At 45.9% G+C, this 10,248-nt stretch overlaps 1 protein-coding gene across 2 annotated transcripts; it reads right to left on the bottom strand.

Annotated features, from left to right (window-relative positions):
• Nucleotides 1-457: 457 nt before the first annotated feature.
• amigo3 (adhesion molecule with Ig-like domain 3) lies at nucleotides 458-9,082 on the bottom strand. Of its 2 annotated transcripts, XM_036002438.1 has the most exons (2): nucleotides 7,064-9,082; nucleotides 458-692 (listed from the first exon to the last, which is right to left on the bottom strand). In XM_036002438.1, exons 1-2 carry the CDS (start codon nucleotides 8,480-8,482, stop codon nucleotides 546-548), a joined length of 1,566 nt encoding a protein of 521 aa, XP_035858331.1. In that variant the 5' UTR covers nucleotides 8,483-9,082; the 3' UTR covers nucleotides 458-545. The 2 variants fall into 2 exon arrangements, with proteins under 2 accessions (XP_035858331.1, XP_031172080.1); XM_031316220.1 differs by lacking the exon at nucleotides 458-692 and having other exon boundaries at nucleotides 6,485-9,082.
• Between the last annotated feature and the right edge of the window lie 1,166 nt (nucleotides 9,083-10,248).

Genomic DNA, 10,248 nt, shown 5'->3' on the forward strand with positions numbered 1-10,248 from the left:
TTGATGCTCTCCTCCCAGCATGCACTGGGGCTTCCTCTGTCAGGTTTATGGAGCGAGCCCAGGAAAGCTCTTAGACTGCCCCGAGGATCAGATGTCCCGCAGCTCACTCACACTAACAACTCTAATAACTTCAATAACGTTACACTACAAATCATCACAGAAACAAGACGTTTTGAAGGGTTTTTAATTAGAAGAATCTCATTCACAGTGACCATGAACACATCATCACAGCCCAAAGTCACCTGCTCTACATCACATACAGATGCTTTTTCTCTGTGTGTGTGTCTGCGTGTGTTTGTGTGTGTGTCTCTGTGTGTGTGTGTGTGTGTGTGTGTGTGTCTCTGTGTGTGTGTGTGTGCGTGTCTCTGTTAGTGTGTCTCTGTGTGTGCGTGCATGCGTGTGTGTGTCTGTGTGTGTGTCTCTGTGTCTGTGTGTGTGTGTCTCTGTGTGTGTGCGTGTGTGTCTGTGTCTGTGTGTGTGTGTGTGTGTGTGTGTGTGTGTATTTGTTGCTGCTGAAGCAGATTTCCTGTCTTCCCGGTCTTCTGTTACCGTGGTAACAACAGAGCAGTATTTGATGGAGGGTGGGAGAGGACTTCTGAAGACGGAGAAAAGACAGGAAGAACAGAGAGGTGAAGGATGGGAGGACTGACAGTTGAGGGCTGAAGCAGAGAGTAGAGGTGTGATGGATAGATCTGAGAGAGAAAGGATGGAGGAGAAATCAAAAGAAATGGGGGGGGGGGGGGGTAAGGAACAACCACAAGGAAAAGAAGGGGGGGGACACAGAATGAGACACTGAGTTAACATTTAACGCTGAGTTAACGCTTTTTCCTACATTTTTGGCAGTATTTTTTACTGTTTTTGTCCGATGTTATATATAAGTGTGCCGTGAGAGAAAGTAGCTCAGAGATGTGATTGTATTTAGTTCTTCTCATGAATAAATGATGTGAGAGGTTTCAGAGAGAGAGGATTCCTTCTTAATGGATGTTATCAACCATCTCTGTCCTGTTCTTCATCAAACACACACACACACACACACACACACACACACACACACACACACACACACACACACACACACACACAGAGACACACACACACACACACACACACACACACACACACACACATAGTGCATCTCACTATCTTTGTGGGGACCCGTCATTAACATAATGCATTCCCTAGCCCCTTAACCATCACCACTAAATGCCTAACCTTAACCCTCACCCTCACCCTAACCATAACCTAATTCTAATCCTAAAACCAAGTCTTAACCCTCAAACAGACCTTTAAAGGAGACTTCCGGTCGATTCCAACCCGTAGCTCTGTTGTTTGTAAATTAGGAGTACTGTCAGTAGCGAGAAAAACTAAACCAATCGGTGCTGCCTACACCGAGTTATCCTCCTGCTAGCGTTAGCACCCAACAGGCTTAAACAGGGCTTAAACAGGGCAAGTTTTAAACGTGTTTTTAGCCTCTAAACATGCTCGAAATGCCATTACAAGTGCTTAGCCATGTGCAGTTATTCCTTCCAAGGGAACACAAGGGAAACCTCTGTTTATTTCCTGGTTTATGGTGAAGCCCACACTAGTCGAATGCCGATCTCATACAATCCAATATTCCAAAATGTATTTTTTCCACAAAAAACCTATTTGCCGAGGTTCTTTCCATAGTAACGCGTATGTATCAACAAGCTGTAACCTGACACCACAGTGGAGCGAGCAGAGCTGCAGTTCAAGAGTTCAACAGCTAGGTAACCTAGCAACGGCAGCAGGGGGAGGAGCTCACAGTGCTGACAGACGGAGCTTGGAGTTAGATCAGGACTAATATGAGAAAATGGTTCCAGTTTGTGCCTTTCCACATTGCGGCAACCAAATGAAGAGATATTTGAGCTTGAGCTTTCACCGTCTACCCCTCCGCAACCGGGAGATTTTGGGTGCCTGTTGGGTGCTAACTCTAGCAGGAGGATAACTCGGTGTAGGCAGCACCGATTAGTTTCGTTTTTCTCGCTACTGACAGTACTCCTAATTTACAAACAACAGAGCTACGGGTTGGAATCGACCGGAATTCTCCTTTAACCTTGTGGGGTCCAGCATTTTGGCCCCACAAAGCTGTCGGGACCCCACAAGTATACTGGACTCCCGGTTTTTGGACCCCACGAATATAGTTAAACAAGAACACACAGACAGACACACACACACACACACACACACACACAGAGACACACACACACACACACACACACACACACACACATCTGTTCAGCATAAACCTCTTTCCTCTGAACCAGCAGTCACACAGATGTCTTCCTGTATTCATCTTGGGAGTGTTTAGTGTTGAGGCGCTTTATTTGGGATCTGTAAAGAAAGGACGAACAAAACTGGAACAAAGTCAATTTTTTCCTGATGTGTCTGTCTGAAAAAAATTGCCATTTTACTGTCAAAATGTTCTGGAGAGATGTGAGTTTTTATCAGCAATTTTTCACCGTGTTTTTTGACATTTTGTCGCTTTTAAAAAAAAGGAAACAAAACGAAAACCTCTGTTTGTCCCGTAGCCCGATCTCTCGCTCCGGGACACAACTACACACGTTTCACCGACATTTAGTCGCTTTCTTTCAGACTTTTTCTGTCGATTTTTGCGACATTTTTTTACTGAATTCCGTCGTTGATCTTTGTCGTTGATTTCACACTTCCTCAATGACTGCACACAGCTTCTTTTGCAACGTGCACAAATCTTTAACTGCTGATATTCTACACCGTCTGAAAAGACCTAAAGACACAGATGTTGGTGTTCCTGCGTTCCAATCAAAATGAAAGTTTCACATCTTCATAAAACGGTCCGTCGATGTAACGCTGTCTCTTATCCTGTGTGGTGTTATAGTTTCCCTTTCACAAAAACTACGTCATTCCTGATTATCAGACTATTTGGATATTTGTTCGTTGGGTAGGGATTCGATTTTCAATTTTGGGATTCTTTTTCCTTCTAAATTGTAATATCAGAATCCTCCAAACAAATGTGCATGCTGGCTGAAATTCACTGTGTTTTTGTCTGGATTAAGCAGCTAAATGTCTGCTAGCTGATCAGATGTTGTCTTTATGTCCGTTGTCTTTTATAATTTTCAAATTGTTTAAACCCAAATTTGACCCGAGGACAACAGGAGGGTTAAACCCTTCCGTTGATCCAGACTACTTCAGATTCATTATTTTGACCATGTGTGAAACTATAAATATGGTGTGTGCGTGTGTTTGTGTGTGTGCTGTATTTGGTTTTCTGCACGACTCGTGTAAATATGAGCTGCTGAATGAGAGCTGCGGCGCTTGTTATCCGTCCTGTGAACCCTCTCTCCGAGGGTTTGCAGGTGTAATTCTCCAGAGTCGTGGCCGCTGTGAGTAGAGCGTCTCGGTAATGTGTGAAAACACCTGCAAGGATGTGACTTCACCTTGATCTCTCCCCAGTGTGGGCTGCGAGGCTTCAGAATAACGGCCGTTAGAGTCTAAACTCACTTAACGGGACCTGCTTAATGATCGGATATTTCTGGCTGCAGAGGATCGTTTGATATCCTGCTGATCTGAATCAAAGCAGGAAGGCCACAGGAAACTAACAGGGGATAAATGATCCCTTGCTGTGTGTGTGTGTGTGTGTGTGTGTGTGTGTGTGTGTGTGTGTGTGTCTATCTAGTGATAGAGGTAGCGGTAGAGCAATCACTTTAGTGTACTCTATATTTAGAATATTTTCAGCGCTTTACTTTGCTGTTGTTTGCCCTTTACGACGGGGAACTGAAACCGTTATCTCTGCTTCAAAGCCACCAGACTCCTTAGACAAAAACAGTCATTTTACATTTTACAGGAAGAATAACAGAGTGTCTGAATTTTGAATTTTTCTGTTGTTTGTTGGTCGGAAAAGAAACTGAATCATGTTTAATAACTTCTTGCCTTTGTGATAATTCCATGAAGTTGTTGTGAGGCTGAATGTGCAAAGATGGTGTCAGTGACATTAAAAAGGCAGGCAGGCAGACGTTCACCTGGACAGTCCAGAGGTTTATTAACACACAGGTACAGACAGAGGCAGTGAGGAAAGGGAGATGCAGTGAACACAGTGAAGACATTTTAAAAACAGAAACATGATTGTGCCGTTGGTCCTGCTGTAGATTCACCACACAGGCAAACCGGCTCTCTAACCTCGATTCAGTTTACACATTTAATGTTTCACACAGAGGGAATAAGGAAGAGCATTAAAGGGTAACTTTTTCAACCTGGAGTCTTCTTTCCCATTTTTTTAGTGTCTAAGTGACTGATGGAAACTGGTCCAGTATTAAACAAGAACCCGGCTGTAATGTAACCCTACAGGACTAATGTTCAGCATCAGTTAGAGTCACTAAAAGTTCTGTTGTTGCTGCTGACAGACTCAGATTATTATTCTAAGTGTCTGACAACATTATGGGATGGATCCCTACAGAGATAGACCTTTTAGTTAAAGAGTAAGATCCTTTTAGTTTAACATGGAACGGCCCCAAAATCACCATCACCAAACCCACCAGACTCCATGTAAATAATCAGTACTTTTATCATCGTAAAACACACTTCATTCAAAGTGGACAGAAACTAAATCAAACTATCAAAAGCCGTGTTGGTTCATCTTTCCACTGTTCCAACAATCACCACTCTGGTTTGGTTGAAATAAACCCTTAATTCACCCATTTTCATGTGGAAATATGCTGGCTCTATACACGCTAAAAGTACTGATTATTTACATGGAGTCTGGTGGGTTTGGTGATGGTGATTTGTGAAGTGTTTCTGGTTAAACAAAGGACTTCATAAGGTCTGTCTCTGTAGGGATCTTTTCCATAATGTTCCAAAATTCTCCAACTTCTGCAGCATGAATAATGGCAACTGAAGTTTCAAAGGTTTAATTTATTTATTTCCCTTTTTGTTTTCCTGGACTTGTGCTCTGACTGATGATGACAGTAATCAGGTTCCAGGGGGAGACAGAAAGGAAGGGAGTTAAAACCTTTTTCCTTTTAAATCTGCTTCTATTTTTACTTGCTAAAAGCTCTTCTTTTTTTTCATCTCTAGCTACTCTAAAACATTTCACATTGTGACAGAGCTACACTGTTACTCTGGTCTGGCTTAATTCAACTGACTGAAGGAAACAACAAAAGGAAAACGCTAAAAAGCTCTACTAAAAAAGATCTTTTCTCTTTCTCTGTACGAAACAAGAAGGCATCTGCAGCAAATGTTTATTAAAGGTACAAGCCGTGCTTAAAGGGACAGTAGCAGTCCATGCTCGTTATCTTTGTCTCAAACATCCTCGCTCAGACTTTGAGGCAGTATTCACAACTCATTTTCCCGAGTTCACTCTCTTTCTATTTTTGGTCTGTTTTGATTTGATACTGACAGGTTTTTACTGTCTTTCTGTACATCTGTCTTGTCTTCTCCGTCAGTCTGTGTGAGCCCGTCCCGTCACAGTGCGTTGGGTCATGGCTGTACGGCTCGCCGGGCGAGACCCGGGCAAACTGCAATGTCTGTACATTTGGTTAAAATTGCACTTTACATGCAAAGTAACAGATACATTTCGGAAGTCAGTATTGGATCACTGGTTTGCTCAGGTCGGGTGCTGGGGGGCAGTGGGTGGTGGTCTTGTGCTGGGAAGGGTTGGGTATCGAAACCAGGTGCCAATGTGGCGCCGGCTCCTAAATAACTGTTATCTATCGGACTAAATGACGGTTGTGGCTAGACGGGATACAGCTACGGGATACAGCTACGGTGTCCTGCGGCGACGACAGTCAAGTTTAGACACCAAAACTACTAGTTGAAGGTGCCGTAGGTACATCGACATCGACAACTTCTCAGTCCCTCCCCCCTTTCCGCTAAAGCCCAAAACGGTCTCCTAAGCCCCTCCCCCCACAAGGGAGAATGAATGCGTGTGCCTGAGCAGTGATTGACAGTTAGACACCCCCCCCTGGCCCTGATTGGTGCATCTGAACAGTTAGACACCCCCCCTGGCCCTGATTGGTGCATCTGAACAGGGAGCTGTGTATTTTTGTAAATCTCTCTCCAGGCTGTAGGTGGAGCCAGAGGAGCTGGATTTATTTTAATGACCTGCTTCATGTAGTTCTACTGGAACATAGGGTCAGTTTCAGCAGATATGACAGAAAGGTAGTTTTAGAAGGCGTACCTACTGCACCTTTAAGATTAGGAAAAACATTGTGGTTCGGATTAAACCATTCCCGTGGAAAGAAAACACAAATACCTGGGTGAGTATTGACATTATTATATTAGATTTTGCAAGTTTTTGCGTAACTTCCGGCCGTAGCTGTATCCCTTCTAGCCACAGCCTCGAATGAATAATGATGCAGATTTCGGTGCCTCATTTCCAACCTAGTCCTCAAACCCTCCGAGGATATGGGTAACTCTGTTTCCTTTTCTTTTCAAACGGGACATGAACCCCGGTCTCCTGGGTGATAGTCCTGTGTTTGTTTGATTTGGTTCTTCTTTTTGTTGTTTAACATCAACTGACTGTTGAAATAAGTTATTTTTGTTACATTTTAAATATATCATTTAAGTTTGACCATATGGTCTTATCATTAAACAAGCCTTTCTTTAATGAACTGTCGTTCTGTGCTTTTCTTTTGTTAAAGTATCGGTTCAGGCACCGTTTACATTTAATTGACGCTTTGTTTAGTCACCGGCACCGTCTTAAAAGTTTTGTTTTAGCAGCGGTAATAAAAAAAACCCAAACGATACCCAACCCTGGTGCTGTGGCAGTGGGAGGTATTGAGGAGGAAACGCAGGGTCAGAGGAGGGAGGAAGTGTGTGACAGGTGATGATAGTGCCAGTCTGTGTCTCTCTGTTGCTATGGCAGCATGATGGGAGTGTCTGAGAACATGGACATGATGCAGTCCGTCTCCCCCGCCCTCGGCGGCGGCTGCGACTGGCTGTGAAGCTTTGCGTGCTGCTCTGCTTCTAACAGTAACCCTGGACCCAAATGTCCGCACGGCCCTGCCCTGATTTTGCCATTCTGCTGCTCTTTGATTGGCTCCAGAAACACCACATGCTTGTTGGTACTGACCTTGCGGCCGGGGCCTTCAGTGGTCGCTGGCGGAGTCGGGGTGAGGATGGAGGATTGGGCGCTCCCGGCCCCAGCCTCGTTCCCCTGGCTCGCTGTAGCGGTGGCCGGGGCTTTTCGGCAGGGCGGACAGCGACATGGCGTCAGGTAGAGGTACATGAGCACGAGCACCAGGCTCACCACGCAGCCTAGCAGGGTGGTGAACCCGGTGTTGAATGGCTCGTGATCTTCGCCGTCATGGTGCAGCAGCACAGTCACGTTGACCTCTCGCGTCTCGTTGCGTCGCTGCTCCCGATCCAACGACATGCACCAGTAGATCCCAGCGTCCTCCGCACGGGCCGCCATAATCTCTAAGCTGCCATTGGCGTACATCTTCAAGGAGCCATTGTTTCCCGGCGGTGCCACGTACTCCTGATTCGGCGACACCCAGAGAAACGTCACGTGTTCTCCGGCGAGAGTAGTGAGGCAGTGCAGCAGCAGTCGCCTCCCAATCTTCACGGAAACGCTGCTCTCTTGTGTCTTCAGCCACTGACTTGTCCCGGTCAAGTTGCATTTCTCAAAGTAGCGTCTGTGTTGGAAGAAGCGCACCGTCCCTCTCTGTATCCCGTAAACCAGACAGGTGTACTCTTGTTGGAAGTCTCTCACAGAGGCAAAGCCTCGCTGTTCCCAATGTCGGAAGAGTCCGTACATGGCGCACTCACACAACAGCGAGTTGTTGTGAAGGTAGAGTCCTCGCTGCACGGACAGGGGTAAGTTTGATATGTCCTCGAGGGGCAGTTTGGGCAGGCGGTTGGAGGACAGGTCGAGCATGGACAGATGAGGGTGACTGTGCTCCTGGAAGGAAAAGAAAGGGAAGTCGGTGAGGCGGTTGTGACTGAGGTAGGCCTTTCGGAGGCTGCCCAGTCCCGCCAGAGCTCTGCTCTCCACACGGACTATGCGGTTGTTGAACAGCAGCAGTTCCTCCAATCCTGGCATATCGAGGAAATAATGCCGCTCCAGAACACGCAGCTGATTGGACGACAGGTCCAGGTGTCGCAGCAGAGTCCCAGAGGTGTTTCGAAACGCCCCCGGGTGAATCGTAGTCAGCTGGTTGTGCGCTATACGCAATGTCTCCAATCGAGAGAGTCCCTGAAAGCCGCCGGCATCCAGCTGCGCGATGCGGTTGTGGCTGAGATCCAGAGTGACAACGGAGACGGGCATCTCCGCGGGGATGTGATCAAGACCGGCGGCCGTGCAGCTGAGGATGTCCGAGGCGCAGAGGCATCCGCCCGCCTGCAAGGAGCCCGGAGACAGACAGATGGCGGCCTGGACCGGGCGCAGCTGGAGACAAACTAACAGCACAACAACAGACCAGCGTGACGGAGACGCTGCTGTAACGGCCAGAGACACCACGCCCGGCACAAACCCAACGACATGCAACATGGTGCCAGCTTATATCTCTGTTTATAGACCCAGCTTATATCTCTGTTACTCTCTGCTCTTCACACAACCTTTACATCCTTCATATTTTCATTGTTGATTAATGTGTTGATTATTTCCTCGATTGATCGATTAGTTGTTTGATCTGTAAAGTGTGGATTAAGCCAAAGCTGTGAATGAGAATTGATAACAGAGAACTAAAGAGGTCAGCTGTCAGGAGGAATAATAACTCTTGACTCAACACAAAATAAGACAGCATGGAGGAGACAAAGAGTCAACAGTCAGATTTGTCTTAATAATCTGCTCTTATTTAGGGCTGCATCTACCGATTATTTTCACAGTGGATCAGTGTTTCCCAAAGCCCAACATGAGGTCCTCAAATGTCTTGTTCTGTCCACAACTCAAAGATATTCAGTTTACTGTCACAGAGGAGAGAAGAAACTAGAAAATGTTCACATTTAACAAGCTGCCATCAGAGAATTAAGTCATTGTTTGCATAAAAAATGACTCAAACCAATTAATCAATCACCAAATAGTTGAGTTATTTTAATTGTTAACCTTTGCAGCTCTACTGCGAGATTCCTCTCATTTTGATGTAATATATAAAGAGAAATAGACTCCTGACAAACATGACATTTTATTTTGATCACTGAGCCTCGTCTGCTGATGTTCCTCCTGCAGGCGGATAGATCTGTGTAAGTGATTTAAATATCTCTCTGATCATTTTCAAGACACAGCTAAGACAGAAACCTCATTTGCATTTCAGCTACGGGGCACAACAACACAACACTGTGACGCACGCTCGCTAGGTCTCGTTTACGCCTCCAGCTCGCGCTCCGGCATGCTCGTTTGTTTTGTGAAACCCGGTTAATGTTAAACGAGGCTTCTGCATCCACCTGCCAGCCAGGCAGCCATCTGGAGAGGGCAAACAAGAAAGAAAAGGCACCGTTTGTAAAGTCCAGGTGTGCCGCCGTCCACAAACAAAGTCCTTCTGCTCTGTGATTTGTGTTCAGCAGATGGAAGAAGAAAATCCAACTGTTTTCTGCCAAGAGTTTAAAAGATGATGTAGATGTATGATAGTCGAAGTTTAGCCGCTTCAACACTCATCCATGTGTTCTGAAAAGAGGAAAAAAAGAGAAGGTGCAGGGGTTGAAATATTCTCCTGTGTCTTGGGTTTTATTCCATCCAGAGGAAACAATGTGCGGAGGGTTCAGCATGACTTCCTGGCACCTTTTTTAGAAATCCATTTATCCCATATCTGCTCCTTTGTACCTCCAACACACAGTCCTCTCCCGATGCTTTTATCTCTGCGTCGCTGGCCTTTTGCGTCCTCGTTCCAGCCTCATGTGGACGCGAAACTCGTTTTCCATAAACGGGTTTGACTCTGTCTCGTGATGCAGGAGCTTCGTCTCAGTTGTAGCATCTCTTTGTTTTCATGCCGAGTCGGGGTTTCTGTGAATCACAACCCCAGATGTCTGCCGCCCACACACCGCCCCGAGTTGCTGATCAGATTTTCTGCATCCTGTCCACTTCACTTCTCTTCTCCATGCTCGCAGGCAGGCAGCAGCAAACACTCACACGCTGCTCTGCCGCTCGTTGTCTTTCTCCTGCGGCCGATTTTCTTCCTTCAGCGGTGGGAGGATGAGAGAGATCTGTGAAGGTCGGCTTCTTTCTCTTCTCTCCTCCGAGTCTCAGAAGTTATTCCTCACCAGATGTGTTTATATATACACAGATATATATATATATATATATATATATATCTGTGTGTG

This window comes from Sander lucioperca, chromosome 6 (assembly GCF_008315115.2).
Source record: "Sander lucioperca isolate FBNREF2018 chromosome 6, SLUC_FBN_1.2, whole genome shotgun sequence".
NCBI classification, from domain to species: domain Eukaryota; kingdom Metazoa; phylum Chordata; class Actinopteri; order Perciformes; family Percidae; genus Sander; species Sander lucioperca.